Raw genomic sequence first — 27,936 nt, forward strand, 5'->3', positions numbered from 1 at the left:
TAGCCAAACATTGTAGAACATTGCAGATAGAAATGCCATGAATAGAGCCGACGCAATTGCTGTCAGAGAGGCATGTTAATCTACATAGCACATTTCTATTTGAACATTGCAAAACGTCCTGCTGAACGCACCCCTTCTGTGAGAGCCGAGGGGACGCCTGGCGACATCAAACTGAGATGGAGGGAGCAGCGAGACCGAAAGGTCTTCTCCAAGGAGAACAAGGGATTCACAAACAGAAGGAGATACAGAGAGCTTGAGAATAAGGAAGACCTCTGAACAAAGTGTGTGATGTCGTTTCCAGAATCATTTAATCATTTTTTATAATTTCCTTATCTTCAGTTTATTTCAGGACTCATTTATAAAATGTGTACCTTTATTTAACTAGGCAAGTCAGTTAAGAACAAATTCTAATTTTCAATGACGGCCTAGGAACAGTGGGTTAACTGCCTTGTTCAGGGGCAGAACGACAGATTTGTACCTTGTCAGCTCGGGGATTTGAATTTACAACCTTTCGGTTACTAGTCCAACGCTCTAACCACTAGGCTACCCTGCCGCCCCCAAATTATATTTTCATTGTGCGTTTTTAATTAAATTAAACGCATTACTGGTGGTGTTTCTGAGCGTGTGTGTTAAGTGGAGGTTGTCACCACTCTGTGTTGCAGGCTATAGGACTCGAGTCGTGCGGGGACACCAGCGGTGCCATAAATCTCTCTGTGGTTGTTCATTATTTATTTGTTGATGTTTTTGTTTATTTCAACTGTGTTTCTTCACCTGAGGGTCAACGCTCCTTTCTTTTCTCCATCTCCTTTTTCTAATTCGATCCATTCTTCATCCTTGTCCCTATTTCCCCTCCAAATCCACTCGCTCTCTCTGAGAACCTGTTCCTTTGCCAGTCTGCATTAATCTCCATTATAGAATCTTGTGTATTAAGAGTTTCTGGGGTGAGACAGACAGAGAAGAACGAGAGAGAGGAGATTGCTACTACTGGTGCTGCTGCGACATTCCACAGGCACATTTTACACCAGTGCTGGCCTGGGTTAGCCTGGTCCCAGATATGTTTGTGCGGTCTTGACATAGCAATGCTGGCAAGGAGTTGGCAAGACAACACAAACAGATCTGCCACCAGACTAGGCCTGGGTGTCTTCCCACCTTTACTCCTATTTATTCCCCCCTCTGGTTCCTCCAGTCTAACCTCACAATACTGGAGGTGATTTCAGGGTTGTATTCATTAGTGCACACCGTAGAAAAACGTTCTGCAACTGGAACCGAAAACGTATAGTCCCATCCTGTTTGTCCATTTGGTGCCTAGTGAATACTACCCAAGAAGTGACTCTCCCGGGGCAAACTCAAGGTCACTTGAACGAACCCAAACCTAATTCACTACATCATCTCTACCGTATAACTTTATATGTCAATATAGACCATGGTGCTCAGCCACTGGTGGACTGTCCCACCTGGTATTGGAAACACCTGCCACCGCCGTTTCTCTGTCCGCTTCCCTAACCACTGAACACCCCCATCCATCCCCCCTTCACTACTCCGTTCCTGAGTGGTGAATTATTAGTCTATTTCGTTGTTCTCTGGAGGGCGGCTGTACCGACGCAGCGCAGAGAAGTTGTCTTCTGCCGTTCCCCTCCTTTCCACTGCCCGGGAGGGAGAAGGGAGTCGGAGAGAGGAAGAGCGAGAAAAGAGAGAGAAAGTTAGCCCATGAGAGAGAAAGAGATTGAGTATACAGTTGTAGAAACTAACATCTGTTTGAGATCACAAACAGCGTGTCTTCTTCCTCTCTATCCCTCCCTCTTACAGCATCTCTGAATACCCTCCTCTCCTCATCCCCCCCACTCATCCCATATTAATTAAATCGCCCAGTAATTACAGTCATACTGAAGGGAATTGGAGAGTCGAGCAAGAAATTGGTCATGCCTCAATCTTTTGAAGTGAAATTGCTTTGTTAAAGTTGACTTCGTCAAATAGAGCTACTACTGTACAGTACAAGCAAACAGTGGGTGGTAGTAGTCTACATTGACTGTTTTTAATGATTAGGGATATATATGCCCGAGGTACTTCCACATCCTCTCGCCTTGCTTTAAGTAGTGTTTTAAAGTATCCCTATACTGTACATGCTTTAAATATTTATGGAGATATACTATGCTCGCTAGGGGAAACAGAGAACATTTACCATTATTTACAATTTGACCTGTAGAGAGCGTTACGTCACACAATAGGACAGTGACCAGGATGTGCCTGTTGAGTGAGATACGTCCAGGCCACGTCCAGGCCTACTTCAGCAGTCTGTCTGCAGTTAGTGAATGAGGCCAGGTGGTAACCATATCTAAGGGTGAGGTTACACTGGCCCACTTTACATGTACAAAACAGGGGAGACTGGACTGGTGACAGCATTTAAAGACGAACATGCAAATAGATGTTAACAATCAAACAACTAAAACCAGAAGGGTCTACATCAAATAATGTAACAGACAAGTTAATGCTGTTGTATCCTACACCGTTAAACACTGTACGGTCTCGGCGCATATACGAGTAGACACATCCGGTCCTTTTCAGTTAGCTGTGTTGTGATAATGACTAGTGTATAGGCAATTATACCTAAAGTGCAGTGAATATCCTGAGCGTTCAGTCACTAGTGTGTCTCAGTCACAGCAGTCCAGCATACTGGCAGATATTTGGGAGAGAACAGAACAGAGCTCCCTCCCTCCTTCCTCTTCTCCTCTCTGCCTCTCCCTCCCTCTTTCTGCAGGACTGTCTGTTTAGGTAGGGCACCAGTGTGTTCTTAAACATTCCTTCATACTACATACAACATCCAAGGGATCTAGGATTGTCTACATCCCTCATCTCCACTGCTCTTCAGTGACCCAGAAGGGCAGAGTCATACATAACCCCCTGTCCTCTGCCATCTCATCCCCAGCCTCAGCCAGACCAGAGCGGCTGAGCCAGGCCAGTGTGGCTGATATAGAGCCCGGGGTGATGTAACTGGCAGTGAGGTCAGTCCTGAGTTCACTGGCAGGATGTTCTGTGCCAGACGTGTCACACATACCTGGAAGTTCTTGGCCTAGTAATCTTCTGAATACACCAGCAGATTGCTGCAGTGTTAGTCAGGGTATATATATATATATATATATATATATATATGGGCCACAGACACACACCCCCTCTCTCCTCGGTAACCTCTCCTGATGTTCTTATCCCACAGTGTGACTGAGATGAGCAGAGCTGGACAGAGTACATGGTGCTGGAGGCAGAAGTGCTGTCTCCTACCGCCCCCTGTTGGAACTGCACTGCATCCCAGACAGAAAAGAGAGCTCCACTCCAAACTGAGGACTTTTACACTTCATAACATGTTTTATCCAAAAGTTACTTAATATACATTATACAGCATATTGCTGGTGTCCTGGAAAAACCTTTTCAGGATTTTTTTTTCTCTTCAAATCCACCGCCATGTATTAATGGAAGTTCAAGGTGTTTTGAATGACGTATTACTCCTACAGTTATAAAACTCAACATTCAGGGGGGGTGACTACTTTCAATTTGAGAGACTTTTCCAGGACAGCAACAAAATGTAGCCAATGTATAGATCAAAACTACAAACATTGATGTTTCTTGAACCAACGCAGCCATCAGAAGCTTAACATTCTTCTAGCACGGTCCCAGATCTGTTCATGCCAACCTAACATGCCGACCAACCTGCCCCCATCGCGTGCGCTGCAAAAATGTTTTACACATACATGGTATTCAATCATTTGCACCCACACTGCTCGCGAGCATCAACGATGCATCAATGAGCTAAATAGAACTTGGTTCCATTTGTGACGCTTGACGCACTGCAAGTCCTTCTCTCATCTCATTGGGTTTTAGGAGCATATACCCACGTAGGTGATTGAAAAATTAACTGGAGGTCCACACTCCAGTTGGTGGTGGTATTTCACCTTAAAGTTGGTTGCCAACCGCCATATAGTCCAAAGAAGTCGTTGTCTGAAGGAGGCGAGATCACTAGAAACAAACGCGGTTTACCCTTTTATCTGTGGATTAATTGTCAGAGTACATTGTGCATTTCAGGTAAAATAACAACCCAATGTTTATATCCCAGGACAAATTTCACTATCTACAGCAAGCTAGCTAGCTACAGCAAGCTAGCTAACTAAATTGACATAAATGTTTAATGCTTTTCGACCTGTCCCCAAAATAATATTTTTGGTTTTGATATTTCAACCTGCGTGTCCTGATTGCGTCTGGTGTGGGGGGACAAAAATCAACATGCGTGCGGTCTGGTCAGCATGTTAGGAGTTGGCTATACAGCACAGAGACATTCTACAAGGAAGTTGCATACAGAGTCAAAAGAAAGTTGAAAGACCCAAAGTGATCAAGATGTAGATTTATTTCATGCTACAGCAGTACCATCCATGATCATCATTCAATACAACCCAGAGAAAAATAAATACAGCAAAGCATTCATGATAAAGTTAATTTGCACTTTATGAAGGAAGAGGAAGTAGAAAGTAGTCAAGTTTTAAATTGCAAATATTTCCAGATATGGGGTGGCGTCATTGACGATACTGCAGCACTTTATGGTAATTCAGCCAGGATTTGCATGGATCTTTTTTTTCAACTATATTTTAATTGATTGAGTGAGTCAAGGAGGTGAAATTGGTTACATTCATTATTTGTTCATTTTCAATCAAAAACAATTATCAGTAGTTTAAGCACAAAATAATATAACATTTAGTAGTTTTATCAGTACAATTACCTCATAATGCTGGCAACAGCTCTTTCTGCAGCAGATAGTCCATTAGAAGTTAGATTGGGTACACGATTGCATAGCACTGCTGCTGTTAACTTTTGAAATTGACATTCTGCACCAGTATCAAATTGTGTACGTTTCCATTTTTTCACAGATAGGCTAAAGCATCATACTAATGTATATGCCTACTAACTAGGCAGTACAGAGTGAGATACACCTGACATTGCATATTTCAAACGCTGGCACTGAATTTAAAACTTCAGGGGAGCATTCAGGAAGTCTGTCAATGTTCTAACAACTTTACTACAACGTTGAACTGTGGCGTGTTAAAAACTTAGGGAAGCATTCAGGAAGGAAAAACATTACAAAAGGAAGTCTCAACCATCCTGACAATTTTCATAAATGCTCAAGGCAACGTTCATGAACATTATTACAACGTCGGGCTGTGGTGTGTCGAATACCGCCACCTTGAAAGTGCTAGGGCCACCCACCCACAAATACTTCTATATTATACTTCTCATATTGATATCTCTTAATACATTTTTTGGATTGTGCTTATTTTGTTATATTGCTAGGTATTACTGCACTGTCGGAGCTAGAAACACAAGCATTTCGCTACACCTGCAAATCTGTGTACACGACCAATACACATAATTTGATTACTTTGCAGTTTACATACCCACACTCAACTCTATCCTCTGGATGTGCATCCTTCTGTATTGTCAGCAACACTATATTCTTTGGTTTGTCACGGTGTCCTTTTGATTCATACGCTCACCTGTACCAAGGCTATAAAGAACTGAAGTACCCACACAATTCACCAGTAGTTCCTAATTCACTCCACTAACTGAAGCTATTCAAAAAACAGTATCAATACTGATATAGTAGTACTGTACCCAATATATGCAGTACCAATGAAGTAGTGATTCTATCACATTCTAGAGAACATAGAATATCAAATCACAAAGAACAGTTTTCAAAGACCTGTAGCATTCACAAGGCCGTAGGGCCAGACGGATTACCAGGACGTGCACTCCGAGCATGCGCTGACCAACTGGCAAGTGTCTTCACTAACATTTTCAACCTGTCCCTAACGGAGTCTGTAATACCAACATGTTTCAAGCAGACCACCATAGTCCCTGTGCCCAAGAACATTAAGGTAACCTGCCTAAATGACTACCAACCCATAGCACTCATGTCTGTAGCCATGAAGTGCTTTGAAAGGCTGGTCATGCCTCACATCAACAGCATCCTCCCGGATACCGCCCCAACAGATCCACAATCTCTGTTGCACTCCACACTGCCCTTTCCCATCTGGACAAAGCTCAGCGTTCAAAGCTCATCACTAAGCTAAGGACCCTGGGACTAAATACCTCCCTCTGCAACTGGATCCTGGACTTCCTGACGGGCCGCCCCCCAGGTGGTAAGGGTAGGCAACAACACATCTGTCACGCTGATCCTCAACACGGGAGCCCCTCAGGGGTGCGTGCTCAGTCCCCTCCTGTACTCTCTGCTCACCCATGACTGCAAGGCCAGGCACGACTCCAACACCATCATTAAGTTTGCCGACGACAACAGTGGTAGGCCTGAACACCGACAACGACGAGACAGCCTATAGGGAGGTCAGAGACCGGGCCATGTGGTGCCAGGATAACAACCTCTCCCTCAACGTGATCAAGACAAAGGAGATGATTGTGGACTACAGGAAAAGGAGGACAAAGCACACCCCCATTCTCATCGACAGGGCTGTAGTGGATCAGGTTGAGAGCTTCAAGTTCCTTGGTGTCCACATCACCAACAAACTATCATTGTCCAAACACCCCAAGACAGCCGTGAAGAGGGCACGATAAAGCCTATTCCCCCTCACGAGACTGAAAAGATTTGTCATGGGTCCTCAAAAAGTATAACAGCTGCACCATCGAGAGCATCCTGACTGGTTGCATCACTGCCTGGTATGGCAACTGCTCGGCCTCCGATCGCAAGGCACTAGAGGGTAGTGCGTACGGCCCAGTATATCACTGGGGCCAAGCTTCCTGCCATCCAGGACCTATACCAGGCGGTGTGTCAAAGGCCCTAAAAATGTTCAAAGACTCCAGCCACCCTAGTCATAGACTGTTCTCTCTGCTACCGCACGGCAAGCGGTACCGGGGCACCAAGTCTAGGTCCAAAAGACTTAACAGCTTCTACCCCCTGAACAGCAAATCAAATGTCTACCCAGACTATTTGCATTGTCCCTCCACCCTGTTTTACACTGCTGCTACTCTCTGGTTATTATCTATGCATAGTAACTAACTCTACCTACATACATATTACCTCGACTAACCGGTGCCCCCGCACATTGAGTCTGTACCGGTACCCCCTGTATATAGCCTCGCTACTGTTATATTACTGCTGCTCTTTAATTATTTGTTCATTTTATTTCTTACTTATCGATTTTTTACCTAAGACTTATTATTCTTAAAACTGCTTTGTTGTAAGGTTACACCTGTTGAACTCGGCGCATGTGACAAATCAAATGTTATTTGATTTAGTGTTCTGATGATGCTTGAGTGATGTCCACCATGACATTCCACTAATGATATTCAACAAGCACCTCTGATACTCTGCGTCTTAAATGGCACCGTATTCCCTATACAGTGCACTACTTTTGACCGGGGACCATGGGGCAGTAGTGCACTATATAGGGAATCGGTTGCCATTTTGGACACACCCTCGGTCTAAGCTAATGCCGATTAGAGCCAACCTGATCATAGAAAGGTGTTGATACTGTTTGTATTGAGGAGATGTGACTTCCACTCATTGGATGGGAGGATATGGGAGGATATAGTAGGAAAACAAGTGAGAAGAGACAGACGCAGATATATAACAAGAGAGACGCAGCTATATAATGAGAAAGCGAGACAGATATAACGAGAGAGAGACAAGCAGCTGTCCCAGTTCCCTGTAGCCCCATCCTTTACCACTAATCTGTACCAAGGGCCAGAGGCTGGCCCGTCTCCCCACCCATCCCTCTGCTAACACATCTGGGTGGACAAGATAAGGCCACCAAGACTCTCACACAGAGAGAGAGGAGGGCACAAGGGGATGTAGAAAGGAGGCTAGCACATTGGGTTTTTGTTTGTGTCCTGCTGTGCATTTGTTCCTGTTCCATCTCTCTGGATCTCTAACTCTCTACATCAGCACATTTAAAGAGCTTGATCAGTGGTCCGATCACACACACACACACACAGCTTATTAAAACAGGCAAACCAAGCAGAAGAGCGAGAGAGGGACCATTACAAAACCAGTCAAGTTTCCTCCAATTAAAATCTGAGACAAGACAAAAAGCTTTTCCTCTGAGTTTCAACCACAAACCATGAAAACCTCCCCCATCTTCATACACACACACACAGACAAAAGTGGAAGAAAGAAAATAGCCCTTACACAAGCCTCAGACAGATGACATGATGTAGCCTGGCCAAGCCATGGCAGTGCTTTCATTTCGTAACATGGAGATTAGAATACAATCAAGCAGTGTGCCAACCATTTCAGCAGCTAACCCTACCGTACCGCTCCTCCTTTCCGCACCAACCGGTCTCCATATAGGTAGTCTGTTAATATCATACAACATTTAATGACCACATCCCACCATTAGAGCCCCAATGTAAACTGTACCATGGTACACATTTTCAAAGGGACTGTAAGAAAAAAACTGAATTAAAGTTTATAGCCCCTATGATATTACCCTTATTTGATGATAAACTGCTGCTTCAAGCTTTCATGGGATAAAGGGAAAGGGGGATACCTAGTCAGTTTTACAACTGAACGCCTTCAACTGAAAATGGGTCTTCAGCATTTAACCCAACCCTCTGAATCGAGGCAAATTGATGAGGTGACTGCTGATCGGCATGTTGGTCAGGAAGGTAAAAGGTGGGGAATATGAGCGTTAAAGACAAAATCCGGCCAAAACCACTAATTGGTATAATTTACAGTGTTAAATAACACTATGTGAGATCACTAATTCTGGTGAACAAATGTTGCATTTTATCGTTATAATAAGGTTGGTAGCAACATGTGGAAATCTGTTGCAGCTCAGATTGACTACCAAACCCATAATGCAATGCTCCCTCTATGGGCTGGCTGGCTAGCTTGGTCGGTAGCTAGCTAGCAAGCGTAGCTAGACACAATAACACCAAAGACAATATCAGCATGTGAAGTAGCGAGTTGGCTGTAAAGAAAATCACCTAAACTGCACTATGAATTTAGGAGTCTACAAGCTCACCATGTTCAACCTGCAGTTCGATGTACCTCGCAGAGTGGAGTCTGACATTCACAATGGCCATGCAACGGCACCATACAATGCACCCTGGACTGAAGAGGCAGACAAATAGGAGAAATGTGGTGGACCCTCATAAGAAATTGAGGTAGGAATATTGCAAAAATATGATCATTGGCTAATTTGAGAGAAAATAACCTCCCGCGACATGACATCAAACCAGTATTGAAATCTGACATGTATGATAGACGTTTCCGCGATCTAAAAGTCGTATTCAAATTAACTTCCAGTGTAGTGAGAGCAGCTTTATTTCGGCCTGCTTGAACGGCAATAGCCCAGATAAACATGAAATTACCCCAGGAATAGATATAACGTCGCTCAGAGATGAACAAAAATAATATAGCATTCAAAATGGGTGAATCTTTCCTTTAAGAGTACGGACTGACTCTGGGTCAGTGAGTAGATACCTTTCTTATAGGGTGGTAGATTGAAGAAGCAAAGGCTCCTCGAAACACCCATCCGGTGGCTCTTTGGTGCGTTACGTCACATAGTAAGTGTTGAAATGGAAGGACAACCCTGGGTTATACCATTCAAGATAGATGGAGGGGAACCATAGCCCTCCCAGAGGGAGTCTGGAGTCACATAGAAAAACAATAAACAATGTTAAAAATACCTGAGAGAGAGAGAGAAAGGAAGTATGAGAACGAGAAAGGGGTAGTGAGCAAACAGAAAAAGGGATAAAAAGAATAGAAAGAAAATACTATTTGTTCAAAGACATTGTCCCACACCAAATTACATTCAGTTACATCATAGTTGAATATAAAATGGAGAATCCTGGTACTATCACCCACTTTGATTGGGCGGGGGGGGGGGGGGGGGCAAATACAGTATTTCTCGTTGGTGTGGAGAGAGGAGAAACCCTTTGGGTACGCCATGCCATTGAATGGGAGCAGCAGCAGACTTCATTCTAAAGCGGTTCTTTATTCTAAAAAAAAACATCTCGTTACGGTAAGCTCATAAAAGAGCAGCGGTCTCCGTGGTAACTCAACGAGCATTTTTCCTGTGGTGAGGTCTCTTTATGACATCACTCACTACTAAATGGATAGAAGAGTGTTGGTTTATCTAGCCTAAGGCTCTCTAGGGTCAGCCTCCTGCTCCTGGGAGTGTGCAAAGGTGTTTTTGGTAGTGTCATAGTTCAGCAGCGTTGTTAGCGTTAGCATCATTGTCGTTAGCCTCCAGGAGGGGGCGGGATAGGAGAGCAGTGAGGCTCTGTAGTGTTGACTCTCGAGCCATCCTAGTTGACTCGCCGTTTTACATGTGTTTTGAAGAGAGTGTGTGTCGATATCACACCATTACTCTCAGGTCAGTAGAACTTGTCATCGATGCGGAAGTGCGGCCTTGTGACATCGTCGGGGTTGAGAAAAACAGAAATCGACTTCCCGGGGTTCTCTGTCACCAGCTGCTGCAGCCTGGCAGCCAACTTGTCGTCCGAGGGCGAGATGATGCCGCTGGCCGGGTAACCTTGCCTGGGCGACCCTCCGTGCCCGTTGGTAGCGCTCGCCGCTTCCCTCTTCAGCTGGCTCGCCTGTCTGGCCTGGTCCAGGGCCGCCCGGAGGTGCTCGGTCGGGTCAGATCGGACATGGGCCAGCTTCCGGGCCACCAGCAGGGCTTGGCTGTCCGACAGGTGCTCCAGCATGTTGCACTGGGGCAGAAAGTAGTTGGGACAGTTCTTACCCAGAATGCAGTGGGCCAGATCATCCAGGAGGCCCAGGAGGAGGCGGGCGGGAGTTTCTGGGTCGGGCGAGGAGAGGTAGGCGGGCGGTAGGCGGTCGCAGGCCCAAAAGAGGAGGGTGCGGAGGTGATAGGGGCTGAGGCCAGTGCGGGGGCGAGCCAGGAGGCGGGAGAGGACAGCCTTGGCAGCCTGGAAGGCCTGGGCCATGGGGAACGGGATGCACTTCTTCAGCTGAACCTGGAGACAGACATGACAGGAGACAATGATATGGCAGTCAGGTCTGACTGAATTGAATCAAATACACTTTATTAATCCAACGAGGGGTAATCAGATTTGCCACCAGCAAGACGCAACCAGCACTAACAGACAGTACAAATGCATGCACCAGAGACACAGCCTGGATGGATGTTATACCGAGCCATTTTCAATGGTTCTTCAAGACAGTTAAGAACCTTACTACTTTCATATTTAAAACTTCAAAATGTTCCACCTGTAAGTGTCACGTTTCAACGGTAAGCGAACTTGTACTTCCGCTCAGTTTTATTTATGGTAAAGTCAGTGGTGCACAAAGTAAACACCAGAATAGGACGGACTTCGGCAACAACTAAGAGTATGACACAGATGGCTAAAACTTTGATGCTGTTTTGGTCCCGCAGCTATCATGTTGTAGCAGCATCGAGTTTACCTGCAATTCATTTGGCTGCTTGTGGCAATTACATACCACTGAGTTTCAGTTGAACAAATTAGGCTAGCTAGCCATTGTTGTCCAGCAGAAATCCCATGCACAATCTAACTAGCTATATAGCTATTCAAAAGAAGCAGCTACCCGATGGCTAACTAGCCAACTACAACATGCAGCCTGCTACCCACCTCGCTGCGTGAGAAGGCCAGCCTCCACTCCCGGTCGGGCCTCCCCCCTAGCGGAGCCGGGCAGGGCAGCAGGTAGAACCCAGAGATGGCCTCCTCCTCCGTGATCTTCCCGTCCCAGAAGTGGTTGGCCGTCAGCCAGCCCTGGGCCACGGCGGGCCAGCCCCGGAAGGACACTACTGGGAGCAGGTCATAGAGCACCCGGCTGGAGCCCGCCTGGAGGATGAGGGTGGTCAGGGGCCCGTTGCGTTCCAGCCTCTCCGGGACGGGGATGCCCCTCTTGGGGGAACGCCTCAGCTCGTCCACCGCCTCACCCACCACTCCCCAGAACCAGTCAGCCACCAGTGCCGGGGACAAGTAGCAGCCATCCAGGGACTGGTGGGGAGACTGGAATCAAATACAAATTGAACTTCATTAAAACCAATGCAACACACCTTACAGTAAAATACAACAACACAGTAAAATACAAAACTATAAGCACTAAAAGAGAAGGAGAACATTAGAAAACGCATTACGTAGAGGGAGGGGGGGACGGCACCAGAGGCTGTGTGACCCATTTCCCTTTTCTCTTCCTCATCATCATCGTCGGGGGGTAAGTCTGTCTCCTCCTGGCAGCAGATCCTCCATCTTGCCTGGGTGTTGGGGTCGCAGAGCCGCAGGGAGAGCCAGGAGTGGCAGGGGGCCGACTGGCGCATGTCCAGGGTGACCGGCTGGTTGACATTAGAAGAAACAATACTTCATTATACCTTTTCCTGAGACAATACTAGTATTTGTTTTGCATCAAACTTCATACGACAACATAGATAAAAGTTAAAAGGGCACAGTAAAAACGTCACATACATCGTCACAAAACACAACTTAATATCAGTAAGATACATACAAAACAAACGAAACGTTTCCCATTCCATCCGTATTGCACCAACCTGGTTGCGATCATGGAGCTTGAGGGCGGGCACCAGGAGGGTGAAGTCCAGGTCGAAGTCGGCCCCCTTGGCGTAGTCCCCCAGCTCCTCTGGGTTGAGGTCCAGAACCCCCTCCCTGGCACCCCCAGACAGGAGCAGGTACTCATTGGCCACCGGGAGACGCTGGTCCACCTTCTGTACTAGGCCTGGAAAAAAAAAAGAAAAAAGAATGAGCATAATGACATTCTAAAAGCAGACACTTGAGCAGTTCTTCTTGGTCAGAAGCGAATGCAATGCATACATTCATGAAGTATTCATGAAAAAGCGCAGTAGTGATATTGACAGAAGTATGTGACCCATTTCAGGAAGCTACGCGTATGTCACACGTCACTACTTCACAGGAGAGCCACTTGAACGTGAAAAAAAATTATCCAAATGCGTATTTTTTGGAAGAAATGCCTTCTGGAACATGTAAACTTTCATGTGCTTTAATAACAGCACTGAGCCGTTGTTGCTCCTAAATGTTTCCACTTCACAGTAACAGCTCTTACAGTTGACCTGGGCAGCTCTAGCAGGGCAGAAATTTGATGAACTGACTTGTTGGAAAGGTGGCATCCTATGACGGTGCCAGAGCTCTTCAGTAAGGCCATTCTACTGCCAATGTTTGTCTATGGAGATTGCATGGCTGTGTGCTCAATTTTATACACCTGCCAGCAACAGGTGTGGCTGAAATAGCCAAAGCCACTCATTTGAAGGGGGGGTCCACATACTTTTGTATATATAGTGTATGTACAAGGGTGAACATGAGTGGGGTAAACGCCTACACTATGAAACAAGTACATTTGACTCATTTCAGGAAACTAGGAGTCTGTCGCACGTCACTACTTCACAGGAGAGGCATTTGAACGTAAGCATGTATTTTTTTTATCAAAATGCGTTTTTGGCCAGAAATGCCTTCTGAAACATGTGAACTTTCATGAGCCTTAAACGTGTAAGCCGTCTGTGAATACAATTGTCAAATTACAAGCCTAGTTGATTTAGCCACGGAAAAAGGCAGGAACCTTCACGCTAGCCATGATTGGCTGAGATAATGGATGGGCTGGACATGCCGAGACATGAGTTCAGATTGGTCTGTCATGTAGCATGCCTCTGTCCATAACATGAGCTGCTCAGTAGGTGTACATAATCCTTGCTACCGTGGCTTTTTGGAAAGATATGGATAACTGCAAAAGTGTTGCTACTGCTCTCAACAACATTGCTGCCCTGAATTTACCAAGCACTATCGACAAAGATCAGTGGGAAAAAGTTGTAATGGGCTACTTTCTGGAGGACGATTCTGCCATGTCTCTGAAAATGAATCAGACGATAAGGAAATCCCTGATTTAGGTAAGAACATTTTTCATTGAACCAGACATTGTGGAGTCTTCTGATGACAGTGATGGGGAATAAACGGTTATGGTTCATTGTTAAGATAGCTAGGTAACATTTGCATTGCTAATTAGCTAGCTAGCTAACATTGAACCTAGTTGGTTAGCTTTAGCTACCTGCAGATTCATACTACAGCATTTCATGAATGGTGGCTAGCTATGACAATCAGTTTGTATTGCTAGTAACGTACGAGCTGGGATTGTTGTTTAGCTAGCTAGCTTGCATGTCTAAACAACAACAAAAAAATCCACTTTGCCAGATGATTGATTACATGACCCATCAAGTTAGCCAGGGGGTGATTACGATTGGCATAGCTAGTCATAACAAAAATGTAACAACTTGTAACCATTTCACTGTACCTTTCACACAGTCTATCCTGTGCATGTGACAAACTTAGATTTGACCAGAGACAGTAATTTGAAGAACAACACGACCTGCACCAATGTCGGAATACGATATAGGCCAAGAAAGTGTATTTTCACTACTACTGGCCACTTTTAGTCTTGAAATCTTTGGTTGTTTACTACACTACCTTACTCACTCTGTTTAGCACATGGCCTCACATGTGAATCCTTAAAGAGAGAGAGGGGGTGGGGGGTGGGGGGTGGGGGCTAAAGCTCTGAACAAGGCAGTTAACCCGCTGTTCCCCGGTAGTCCGTCATTGTAAATAAGAATTTGTTCTTAACGGACTTGCCTAGTTAAATTAAAAAAATAAAACCATTTTATGTTATTCTCCGCATTAGCTGGTCGTCCTCAACCAACCCTGGCTTTCCTCTCCTAGAGGGAGTCTTTACTGAATATAGCCAGAGTGACTGTCTGCTTAGACAGAGGGGAAAGGAGTGGGAGAATAGGAGAGAAAAATTAAGCTATACATTATTTCATCAAATGACAACAGAAGTGCCACGCTATCATTTGGCAAGCAGCCACACAAGTAAATAAGATGAAAAAAACACATTTTTTAGGGGACAAAAAACAATGAATGCATGGCCATCCTATTTCTAATGTTTATCATAGAATGTATGTAGCCAACTACATTCCCTAATGTTGTTCCTTGAAGTTAATCTTGCATTTTACAGGACAAAGTCTGCTATACTGAGAAAAGTAGTGGATGGGCCTATGTCATCCCAGGCACACCCATGGCTCACCCCTGCCCAATCATGTGAAATCCATAGATTAGGGCCTAATTAATTAATGTTAATTGACTGATTTCCTTATATGAACTGTAACTCCATAAAATTGCAAAACAACCAAAAACTCTTTAGAGAGTTTATGAAGAATACTGCAGCCAATCAAGTACTTAGCTGTGTTCTCAACTATGGTAGCTCTAAGTCCAGCCTGTTTTTTCTACAGAGTGTATTACTGACAGAAAAGGACATGAGCGCAGAGAAAGAGAGAGGGGAAGAAAGAGTGCACAGAGCACCAAGCAATAATCAGATAGAGAAATCAAATCTGTCAGTCCCCCCCCCCCAAAAAAAATGTTGAGAAGCCAAGTACAGCTGAGGTGGAGAAAATATCTCACAGACAGGCAAAGGGCAGAGTTGGCAAGCAGGAACTCCCTCTGATTTGTTTTCTCTACAGTTGATCAATTGGGTCAAATGGGGAGCAGAGATCTTTGTCTCATCTCTCCAGTAGCTAGTGTGGTGCTCAGAGAAGAGAGGGGAAAAAGAGAGCGATGGGGAAGGAACTAAAGAGAGAAAGCGCGAAAGAGAATAAGAGAGAGAATGATGGGGAAGGAGGCAGAAGAGAGGGAGGCAGAATCTCTCTCTCCACTAATGAGGCCCTGGTCTGTTTGACCTAGAGGAGATGTGAGGCTGTTCCAGAGAACACAATCTACATTCTAATCCCAATCCCATGGGCCACTTACTGTTTCCTTTGCGCATACAGAAATACAGGCAAACCATGACGTACATAGAAACACAAGTCTACACAAAGGTTGTGGCCAACAGTTTAGTTTACATCATTTAGGCGAGGTCCAAAAAAGATTTGGAGCTTGGATGAGAAACGCTACAGTAAGGACCACACTAGCCTAGTTTTCAAAACTAAAAAGCCCCTCTGTGTTTGAGGAGTACTAAAATGAATTAATCCATTTGTCATTTAAAACAGCCCCATTGTCCACACACACAGCACCAGGGGCTCACACCACGCGCAGCGTCTCACCACACACACACAGCAGCTAACCGGGAGGTCCCCCACACACCAGCAGCTAACCGGGAGGTCACACACACACACACCAGCAGCTAACCGGGAGGTCACACACACACACACACAGCAGCTAACCGGGAGGTCACACACACACACAGCAGCTAACCGGGAGGTCACACACACACAGCAGCTAACCGGGAGGTCACACACACACACACAGCAGCTAACCGGGAGGTCCACACACACACACAGCAGCTAACCGGGAGGTCACACCACACACACAGCAGCTAACCGGGAGGTCACACACACACACAGCAGCTAACCGGGAGGTCACACACACACACAGCAGCTAACCGGGAGGTCCACACACACACAGCAGCTAACCGGGAGGTCCACACACACACAGCAGCTAACCGGGAGGTCACACACACACAGCACACCGGGAGGCACACACACACACACACACACACACAGCAGGACGGGAGGCACACACACACAGCAGGTAACTGGGAGGTCAATCATAGCGGATGGCATTTCCATAGAGCCACTCTGGGAACTGTGACGATTAGCACTGGCGAACTGCCCAAGATTGCTGTCTCACACACAAAATGTCACACTGACAAACTCCCCATAACGGACAGTGCAGAGAGTGATGAAAACCTTTGAATCACCATTCAAAGTGTGTTGCCATGTTCAGATTCACAGTAGCGTAGCCTATATGGTGCTACAGTATAAACATAGTAATGTAATTCCGGGGGAAATTGGATTCCTCCATATACGTTGAGAGGATAGATGGAAAAGAGAGCTTTAAAAAAGGTTAAAAGGATAGAGCAATTCCAGTACTACACAAAGAGATACAGGGACAAAAAACGACCAATAAATGAAAAGGTTAGAGGGGTGGGGGATGTAGAGCAAAAGAGAGGGGTGGGGGATGTAGAGCAAAAGAGAGGGGTGGGGGATGTAGAGCAAAAGAGAGGGGTGGGGGATGTAGAGCAAAAGAGAGGGGTGGGGGATGTAGAGCAAAAGAGAGGGGTGGGGGATGTAGAGCAAAAGAGAGGGGTGGGGGATGTAGAGCAAAAGAGAGGGGTGGGGGATGTAGAGCAAAAGAGAGGGGTGGGGGATGTAGAGCAAAAGAGAGGGGTGGGGGATGTAGAGCAAAAGAGAGGGGTGGGGGATGTAGAGCAAAAGAGAGGGGTGGGGGATGTAGAGCAAAAGAGAGGGGTGGGGGATGTAGAGCAAAAGAGAGGGGTGGGGGATGTAGAGCAAAAGAGAGGGGTGGGGGATGTAGAGCAAAAGAGAGGGGTGGGGGATGTAGAGCAAAAGAGAGGGGTGGGGGATGTAGAGCAAAAGAGAGGGGTGGGGGATGTAGAGCAAAAGAGAGGGGTGGGGGATGTAGAGCAAAAGAGAGGGGTGGGGGATGTAGAGCAAAAGAGAGGGGTGGGGGATGTAGAGCAAAAGAGAGGGGTGGGGGATGTAGAGAAAAAGAGAGGGGTGGGGGATGTAGAGCAAAAGAGAGGGGTGGGGGATGTAGAGCAAAAGAGAGGGGTGGGGGATGTAGAGCAAAAGAGAGGGGTGGGGGATGTAGAGCAAAAGAGAGGGGTGGGGGATGTAGAGCAAAAGACAAAGGGTAAGAGTAGCTGTGTAAATACATCGACACCCAATGGAAAAGTTGGGATGCCAGACAGTAGGCCTTAGCTATAAAAATTTAAAAAAGCCAGGCCAAACCAGCCAATAAATCGTACAACACAGATCCTTCCAACAGAGAGTGTTTCACCAATTCAATTACCATGGAGCACTTTCTCTCTGCTTTACACTCGTTTGCTCTTTTAAAGAGCCAACGATTAGCCCCAGAAAGGCATTATCAGCCATCTAAAGAGAATGTGCTTTCAAACAGATGGATTAACACACATGTAGCTGTGTCGGTCATCGGTGTGTGTGTGTGTGTGTGTGTGTTGCTCCCTGCCGACTCCCGTGTTTATGAATTCACATCAAGCTTTTAAAAACAGGCCTCGCTCATTCTTTAAATAAAACAGAGGGAGAATTTGTTCCCATTTTATCCGATTGGGTGTAATGTCTGGGATTGTTAGCGCGAAGAGAAACCCTCTTGAAGCTGAAGAGGGTCAAAGGCTATCTAACACTGGGCAGCATAACCAAGGGTATTGAAAGGTGTGTGATCCATAGAGTGCAGAGTGTTTAATAGAGCGATCTGAACACAATAAGTCCCTTTGGGTTTTCACACGTGGTAAATGTCAAATTGCTTTTCATGTAATGTACATTAAAAAGTGATTCAGTAAATGGAGGGAGAGAGAAAGACCAGAAAAAGAGAGAGCCCAGAGGGAGAGAGTAATGTACATTTGGCTGTAGCAGTTAAACCATACGACGGCACTCACATGGTTAATTATCAGTTAGTCTTCAGTTAATGAGCCGTAACCTTCCTGCTGCCCATACGACCCTACACCAGAGGGGCGGGGTCATATGGATAGGGTCGCTGCCACACACACACACACACACACACACACACAGAGAGAGAAGTAGAAGTGAGACTTGGCGTGCGTTAGCGATCGCAGGAGGAGATGCAGTCAGGAGGAGATGCAGTCAGAACAACGATGGTGCTTGCGGAGCTGCTATGACAGTGAGTGATAAAGGTTAGTTTTAAATCAATTCCATTCGGTCTCGGCTCCCCCCAGACCCAAGTCATCAGAACGCCCCCACCCCATGGTCCAACTAGCAATTTAGACCAGTCCCATGTACATTACGCACAACAGAAAAACATGACAGCCCATAGATGGATGCACTCTTGGGTAAATAAATGAAACAAGCTCTAGTTTAAAGAAATATTTAAAAAACTAGTTTTTTGGTATGGATTGTACTGTAGCATATTGTGTTATATGGAGTGGAATTACACACCACTGTCAAACCAGGAAGCTGGGAGAAAACACACAACAGTGATAGTTCATTGATTTGTGCAGGACATGCAGCCTACAAAGTTACAATTACAGGCTAGTCAATTTCAACTGATATTAAATTATAATAGGGCCCATTTAAATAATGAATAGGTTGACTCTCATAACACAGGACTAGAATAAGATCAAAAGAGCTCTCTTGACGAGAGCTTAATGTTTATGGGTCTGAATAAATAACTGCTGTACGCGTCGCTCATTCTCGCTTTCAAACTGCACAAGTATTTTACATTCAGCTAAAAGAAGAGCACGCTTGCGTCGCTCTTCGAACAGTAGATTAGTAAAAAAAATAAGTATTTAAATAAATGTCCAAGCTATTCCAGTCCAGCTTTCCCTGGGACTGCACAAGAGGAGAGCAGTGGTGTATATTCTTAACACGTCAGAGAACAGTAAGACATAGACTAGATGAGTTAGAAGCTTATGCATAGTAACCCATCATACATTAGCTAAATACAAGGTTAATACTGCATTGAATTCATTTCCTGCGCAATGCATAGTTCCATATCTTTTTAAAACAGAGCATATACATACAGGCTAAATTTACATATCACAGTGCAAGAAAGAAAGAAAAGAAAAAAACGTTAGATTATGAAATGACAGGTGCGTTCAGTCACAGCACGCAGTTCGAAAATCTCCCCAAAAAGACAACGCAACGAAGAATGGTATTGTCGCTTTCGAGTGAGTACAACACTAGTCTATAGTGTAAACTACAGTGAATATGTCTTCCAAATAAACGCTCAAAAGATCTGCGTTTTGAATGCATGTTTCATTGAAACGGCATCTAGCCTAGGCCTGACTAGGCAACCACTTGGATCAGTGATGGGTCTGCTCTTGACAGTTAACAAGGCCCAGAAATCCTATCTGAATGGAGTGCGCACCGGTTGAATTAAAGCAATGATATTACTGTGTAGCCTGCCTAGAGGCCATGCAGGAGCAAATTTACTGATCACAACAAAAAAAAAAAGTCACCAGCTGATGAGATGACACATGCATAGTGAACTGCACTCCATACCGAGGTGAGCGGTGTCCCCACGTGGGACCAACAATATTCTTCGGGAACACTCCCACGCTCTGTAGTGATTCGCTCATGTCAAAACGAGGCCTAACCGACCATCAGATTCTCTGGGAGAACTTCAACCAAAAGCCTGCGACACACGCTCCGAATATTTCATTCCCATATAAGCGACGGTACTGAACTCTTTCAAGGCGGCTGAATCTAAGTTCACCTTAAGGGCTCCAGCGGGGGCTGCTGTGTGTCTGCCAGCTGCCAGAGCTACAGTGGACCGTAGGTATTTACAGCGACATTCGTCAAAAAGGACGCGAGTGGGAGCGACGCCCTGAGAACAGGAAGTTATAAAATACAGACCAGCTGGGAGCAGTCAGCACAACCATTATACAACCGATCATTACCTGAACACAGGCGGAATGAGAGTAGCTGCTACAGCCTAGCCCGTAGCCATAAAGACAACACATCAACATTCAGTTCACATTCTGAGTGATTGGATTGGCAGTACTGACAGAAAAACATGCTTGAAATCTTTAATGAATCTAGCTAGCTTGATTTTAGTGAAAAGTTACATTGTCAAATATTATTCAATATGAAATAGATTATGACACTGAAAACCACTGTCAGAGGGGCGAGCCGACACACAGACAACAACAAAACAAGCTCTGCTGGAAGAAACAAAACAGCTTGTTTGGGTGTTTTGGTTTTGTTTAGTCCTTCAGCCTCAACTCTGTGGGTCTGGACTTAAGAGACAACAGCTGACTTGCGCCCCATTCTTGGTTTTTGTGTCGGCTGAACATGAAATGGAGCTTCCTCCTGTTTTCACCCCTCTGGCCTTGTGTTTGAATTAAACCGACTTTAAAGCCGTATAAAAAGTGGTTCCCGAGTGGCGCAGTGGTCTAAGACACCGCATCTCAGTGCACTGCAGTACCTGGTTCGAATCCAGGCTGCATCACATCCGGCCGTGATCGGGAGTCCAATAGGGTGGTGCACAATTGGCCCAGCGTTGTCCAGGTTTGACTGCGGTAGGCCATCGTTGTAAATAAGAATTTATTCTTAACTGACTTGCCTAGTTAAATAAAGGTTAAATGTAAAAATAAAACAGAGCTCATTAAACAAGCCTGTGGGGAAGGCGAGGGGTAGATCAGCCGTAGTCAGAGACACATGGAAAAAGAGAATGTGCAAATCTAAAGCCAAATGGCCCCCTAATCTAGTGCACTACTTTTGATCAGGGCCAAAAGGGCACTAAACTGGAAGTAGGGAGCCATTTGGGACAGAACTTAAGACATGATGTGGGGGTTAAAGACGGGGAGGGAACCTGTGGTGATTTTACATGGAAACTCACAGTGAAGGAAGCGCTACTAGAGGGAAAATCCGCTCTAACGGAATTACGTTGAGACTCAAATGTTTCACTTTAAAATGTATGCCAAACAAAATCCATTGAACTCTATGCACAAGGACAACTTACTGGAAGAACAGTGTAGATGCAAAGTTTGGTACTGACGAATTACAGCACAAACCATCATTGTTACCAAACTTTGCATCTGCACTGTTCAAGTAAATCTGTTGTCAAATGTTATTTATTAAAAATATATATATATATTTTGATTGACATACATTTTAAAGTTTAGAATCTGAAGAATTTGTCCTGTTGGTGAACCGTCGCCCCAGTCTGAGGTCCTGAGCGCTCTGGAGCAGGTTTTCATCAAGGATCTCACTGTACTTTGCTCTGTTCATCTTTCCCCTCAAACCTGACTAGTCTCCCAGTCCCTGCCGCTGAAAAACATCCCCACTGACTAGTTTCTCCCATCCCCACAGAGGAACTCTGGAACTCTGTCAGAGGGACCATAGGCTTCTTGGTCACCTCCCTTCTCCCCCGATTGCTCAGTTTGGCCAGGCGGCCAGCTATAGGAAGATTCCAAACTTCTTCCATTGAAGAATGATGGAGGCCACTGTGTTCGTGGGGACCTTCAATGCTGCAGAAATTGTTTGGTACCCTTCCCCAGATCTGTGCATTGACACAATGCTGTCTCGGAGCTCTAGGCACAATTCCTTCGACCTCATGGCTTGGTTTTTGTTCTGACATGCACTGTCAACTGTGGGACCTTATATAGACAGGTGTGTGCCTTTCCAAATCAATTTACCACAGGTGGACTCCAATCAAGTTATAGAAACATCAAAAAGGATGATTAATGGAAACAGGATGCACCTGAGCTCAATTTCGAGTCTCATAGCAAAGGGTCTGAATACGTATGTAATTAACGTCTGTTTTTATTTTTTAATACATTTACCATTTTTTTGGAAAGAACGGTTTTCGCTTTGTCATTTTGGGGTATTGTGTGTAGATTGATCAGGAAAAACAAATTTTATCAATTTTAGAATAAGACTAACTTAACAAAATGTGGAAAAAGTCAAGGGGTCTAAATACTTTCCGAATGCACTGCATCTACCTTAAACTGACAGATTAAGGGGATTTTTTTATTTATACAAATTAGATTTCACATCAACCTGAGGGGGTTTAAGCTACACCTCTACAATAATAAGATATTATCTAACTGTAAATAAGATCAATCACTTGTCTGTACACCACATGTCGTTAGACCAAGTATAAACCAGCCTTTGGTCATTATTCTACATTCCCACGACCCATATAGTCCTGTGGGAATTCTAGATCCATGTTTCCACAGGCATGCTGTAGGCTAGCCTAACACTGTTTACTGACGAGCTACCGGGTAAATAAGTGGCTTTTCCATCCTTGGATCTGTCAAACTGTGGATCTGTTTCACTGTGTGGTGCAATGCATCGCCTCCTCTCTTCTCCCTCTCTGTCAGCACTGAATTCCCGGTGGGGAGCCTCCTGCTTCTCAAACTAGGCTAGAGAGAGAACTTTTACAAAGACCCAACTAGAAAAGAAAGTCAAACACACACGCGCGGGCTAACATGCACACAGATACAGACACGTAGGCTACGTTTACACAGGCAGCCTAATTCTGATCTTGTCACTAATTGGTATTTAGTCCAATCAGACCAGCTCAGAAAAATGTGATTTATATTATTTGTTTTACCAGCGGAAAATAAGAGCTGAATTGGGCTGCCTGTGTAAACACAGCCATAGAGATGCAGACACACAGACACCACAGCAAATGTTCCATATAAAGAGCTCTAGTAGTTGTGGAGATATTTCCTTTCAACTGCCTGGGCTTCCTCTTAAAGGTTCTTCAAAACACAGTACTACTCGCTAATGCACACACCGTGCATTTACAAATAATCTAAAATCCTACACGCACACCATCTCTTTTCCCTGTCACAGTGCAAATGGATATTATTTTTAATGGCCAACGGTTGGAAATGAAAGAGCAGTCAGTCTGACTGTCAATGGAGACAGCGACAAAAAGTGGATAAGTTAATTAATACAAACAAAATAGGGGAGAGGTAGGAAAAGGGGGGGGGGGGGGTGCACCGTGAGGGCAGGGGGAGTCATTCAATTGGGATAGAGGATTAAGTGTGTGAGTGAGAGACCCTTCTCACAGATGAGGGAGGACAGGAAGGCATGAGGCTTGTTTTTAACCTCTATGGTGCACTCCATCAACAGCAGGTGCATTTCAAGAGCGGCAAATTTGAATCCAAATAAATGTCAAAATTCAAATTTTTCAAACATACAACTATTTTACACCCTTTGAAAGATAAACATCTCCTTAATCTAACCACGTTTTACGGTTTCAAAAAGGTTTTACGGCGAAAGCATAAATTTAGAGTATGTTAGGACAGTACATTTACAAGAGTTGTGTGTAATGTTTTGTCAATTCAAAGACAGGGTAACCAAAACCATAAAACCAGCTAAAATGATGCACTAACCTTTTACAATCTCCATCAGATGACAATCCTAGGACATTATGTTAGACAATGCATGCATTTTTAGTTCTATCAAGTTCATATTTATATCCAAAAACAGCATTTTACTATGGCATTGATGTTGAGGAAATCGTTTCCCTCCAATAACCGGCAGTCAAGTCAGCGTCACAAATTAAATAATTAAAATTAGAAAACATTGGTAAAATATTATATTGTCATTTAAAGAATTATAGATTTACATCTCTTGAACGCAATCAACTTGCCAGATTTAAAAATAACCTTACTGGGAAATCACACTTTGCAATAATCTGAGCACTGCGCCCAGAAAAATACGCGTTGCGATACAGACTAGTCGTCATGTTGGGGAGATCGAAAATCGAAAATACTATGTAAATAATCCATTACCTTTGATTCTCTTCATCAGATGTCACTTCCAGGTATCACAGGTCCATAACGAATGTAGTTTTGTTCAAAAAAGCTCATCATTTATGTCCAAAAATCTCCGTCTTGTTAGCACATGATCTAAGCCCGCCGGACTTCACTTCATGAACGAGGGGAAAAAATATATTTACGTTCGTTCAAACATGTCAAACGTTGTATAGCATAAATCATTAGGCCCTTTTTTAACCAGAACATTAATAATATTCAAGGTGGATGAATGCATACTCTTTTATAACGTATTGGAACGAGGGTACCCAACATGAACTCGCGCGCCAGGTGTCTAATGGGCCATCATCGTTCCATGGCTCTTGTTCGGTCAGATCTCCCTCCAGAAGACTCAAAACACTTTGTAAAGGCTGGTGACATCTAGTGGAAGCAATAGGAAGTGCCAAAATATTCCTCAGCCCCTGTGTTTTTCAATGGCATAGGTTTAAAGGTAATACAACACATCAGGTATCCACTTCCTGTCAGAAAATGTCTCAGGGTTTTGCCTGCCAAATGAGTTCTGTTATACTCACAGACACCATTCAAACAGTTTTAGAAACTTTAGAGTGTTTTCTATCCATATATAATAAGTATATGCATATTCTAGTTACTGGGTAGGATTAGTAACCAGATTAAAATCGGGTACATTTTTTTTATCCAGCCGTGCAAATACTGCCCCCTAGCCCTAACAGGTTAATTCAACACTAATTAAACAGTGTTAATGACAAACATTGTATTAACATTCCTTACACATGCTTCTCAGTCACCCGGCTTAATAGGATGATAATAGGCACAGATGAATGTTTTTGGGGGGGTTCTCAGGCATGTACAAATTGAGAGAGTGAAGAGAGAAAGAGGGAGGAGAGAGGGGCGAGAGAGAGGGGCGAGAGAGACAAGAGCGAGAGCGAGACGAGAGCGAGAGAGACAAGAGCGAGAGCGAGACAAGAGCGAGAGAGAGACAAGAGAGAGAGACAAGAGAGAGAGAGAGAGACGAGAGAGAGAGAGAGACGAGAGAGAGAGAGAGAGAGAGAGAGAGACAGAGAGAGAGAGACGAGAGAGAGACGAGAGAGAGACAAGAGAGAGAGAGAGACAGAGAGAGAGACAAGAGAGAGAGAGAGAGAGAGAGAGAGAGAGACAGAGAGAGAGAGAGAGAGACAGAGAGAGAGAGAGAGAGAGAGAGAGAGAGAGAGAGAGACAAGAGAGAGAGAGAGAGAGAGACAAGAGAGACGAGAGAGAGAGAGAGAGAGAGACAGAGAGAGAGAGACAAGAGAGAGAGAGAGAGACAGAGAGAGAGAGAGAGACAGAGAGAGAGAGAGAGAGAGCAGAGAGAGAGAGAGAGAGAGAGAGAGAGACAAGAGAGAGAGGCAAGAGAGAGAAAGAGATAGAGCGGAAAAGAGGACGCTAGGCTATCTAGTGCAGAGGCTGAGAGGCAGAGAGATACAGGAGTGTTGGCAGTAAACCAATCCAATATTTGACCGGATTAGAAGAAGGGGCTGTTATGATATTTTAGGGCAAACAATACTCACTGCCAATCGTGGCTCCTATTCACAGCTATAGTTACAGGAGGATGGACAGGGGAGTGGACTTAGTGCTAGATAGCTTGTTTGTATTGTGCTTCCCACTCAAACTGCACATGATCAACAAACAGGCACCAAATAAGGAGGGGGGATAAGCAAAACAGAAAGAGAGAAAGAAAAAGAGGGATGGAATAGTAAAAGAGAAGAAAGTGAAATAGAGGAGAGGATATGCAGCTCAAAAGAGGGAGGGATGCCGGCCAAAAGGGGCTTTGGTTCCAGTTGCACTGGGACAGGCAGGGAGAGAGGAGAGGAGAGAAAAGGAGAGAGCGTAGGAGCAGGCAGTGGAAGAGCTTGAGGAACAGAGGGAGAGGGAATAGTGCCACCTATTGGACAAAGAACCTCACTTCACCTGGCCGATAAGCATATTAGGACCTTGATCCATGACACAGAAAATAAACACAGCTGAGCCACCACCTTTTCTCTATCTGTACTTATCTACAACCACATTACTCACAATATGTTTTTATCAAGCACACAATAGGCCTCGGTCAAAGAAAGATGAGTCTTATATACTGTATATGGCATTAATGGCCCAGGTATAAGGAATGTTCTTATGCACGACGCAAAGCGGAGTGCCTGGATACAGCCTTTAGCCGTGGTATATTGGCCATATAACACAAACCCCCGAGGTGCCTTATTGCTATTATAAACTGGTTACCAACATAATTAGAGCAGTAAAAATAAGTGTGTCATACACGTGGTATACGGTCTGCTATACCACAGCTGTCCGCCAATCAGCATTCAGGGTTTGAACCACCCTGCTAATAATGCTTGCTATATCAGTAGTGAATCAAACATGTATTAACCCAAATGTAATAGCATATATAATATCCTGCCTGTTGGTGAGTCTTACCCAGCATGTTGAAGATGAAGTCTTTGGCCGTGTGGACCTCGAGGGCCAGCTGGTCCCCGAAGTCCCCCTGCTCCAGGGTGACCAGCTCAGACACCTGGGCCGACAGCTGCTCCAGTGTGGCCCCCGACCGGAAGTCCACCTCAGAGGCCTTCTTCACCAGGGCTGGGGTCCGGGGGGCCACCGCACTCATCAGGGACTCCATGGTGAGTCACACCCTATGGAGGGAGGGGGCAGACGGGTGTCAGGAATGTTTATCATGGAGGGGAGAGAACAGTTGTTTGCATATTGTGTGTGAGAGGCAAACAAAGTGAATTGTAACTTTGTTATTACACTCTCAGTCCTAGCACTGACTACTAGCTAACTGGAATTCTGAGGGCGTGACACCAGGAACTTGGAGGGTTGTGAATCATTGTTATGAATCACACACACACACACACACACATTGATTAGCAGCTAATCATATCAACTATTTTAGCTAGCTAACAAGTTAGACTAAGTGTCATTATTTTGATCTGTTAATCCACATTAAACGCAGACCTCAAATGAATATCAAAATTAATATTAATCTGATACACCACGTATACAGTAGTCAAGCAGTGAAAGCATGGGCGCCGTCCTCAAAACTAGGTCAATTAGCTAGCTAGTTAGCTAACATGCTAATTAGCTGGCTAATTTATGAGAAACGTTAGCCAGTTACTTAGCTAGCTAGAAAACAAGTAAACTGCAAATTAGTTTAACACAACACCCATATATGGATGACAGTTTAGACTTCCTAACTAGTTAAGATTATTCAGAGAGGACACCGGAGTCGATTTTCGATAATAAATTAGCTAGCTAGCTAGCCGGCTGGCGTGTTACCCACACAGGTGGGGATAAGTGCAACACAGCTGAGCTAGCAGCATGCGAGACAGCGATTCTTTCACACACCGCAGCGTTGCACTATTTGAATACATAAATACACATTTGAACAAGCGCGCGCACACACACCCTTAGCACGCAGGTCTGGTGAAGTTTCTTTGCTATCTTCCAGGCTTACTGTTATGGACTTTATATTGAAATCCGATTTCTTCCACCGTCATTTCCAACAGGTCCTCTGCGCCACCTTGCCCCTAGCAACACAGAACCCGGAAATCACGGCCCTCCACTGAGAATCTTGGGATTAGTAGTGTTTGTAATATCTCCCC

General features: G+C 44.8%; 1 protein-coding gene across 2 annotated transcripts; it reads right to left on the reverse strand.

Moving 5' to 3' along the window:
* Window positions 1–4,372: 4,372 nt before the first annotated feature.
* Window positions 4,373–27,918, reverse strand: LOC106577696 (nucleotidyltransferase MB21D2). 2 transcript variants are annotated; one of them, XM_014156025.3, is made up of 6 exons: window positions 27,789–27,918; window positions 26,753–26,967; window positions 12,531–12,715; window positions 12,123–12,317; window positions 11,611–11,994; window positions 4,373–10,977 (listed from the first exon to the last, which is right to left on the reverse strand). In XM_014156025.3, the coding sequence occupies exons 2-6, from the start codon at window positions 26,952–26,954 to the stop codon at window positions 10,372–10,374; spliced, it is 1,572 nt and encodes a 523-aa protein (XP_014011500.3). In that variant the 5' UTR covers window positions 26,955–26,967; window positions 27,789–27,918; the 3' UTR covers window positions 4,373–10,371. The 2 variants fall into 2 exon arrangements, with proteins under 2 accessions (XP_014011500.3, XP_014011501.3); XM_014156026.3 differs by having other exon boundaries at window positions 27,740–27,895.
* Window positions 27,919–27,936: the final 18 nt, after the last annotated feature.

This window comes from Salmo salar, chromosome 18, assembly GCF_965601325.2.
Source record: "Salmo salar chromosome 18, fSalSal1, whole genome shotgun sequence".
Taxonomy (NCBI): Eukaryota; Metazoa; Chordata; class Actinopteri; order Salmoniformes; family Salmonidae; genus Salmo; species Salmo salar.

What these genes read in the sequence shown, in the direction of transcription:
- LOC106577696 (XM_014156025.3), bottom strand. Translation starts at nt 26,954, where the DNA reads ATGGAGTCCCTGATGAGTGCGGTGGCCCCCCGGACCCCAGCCCTGGTG. An exon ending in AGCTCCATGATCGCAACCAG is followed by an intron (nt 12,318 to 12,530) that starts GTTGGTGCAATA and finishes AATGTCAACCAG; the next exon opens with CCGGTCACCCTGGACATGCG. An exon ending in TGGCCTTCTCACGCAGCGAG is followed by an intron (nt 10,978 to 11,610) that starts GTGGGTAGCAGG and finishes GTCTGTCTCCAG; the next exon opens with GTTCAGCTGAAGAAGTGCAT.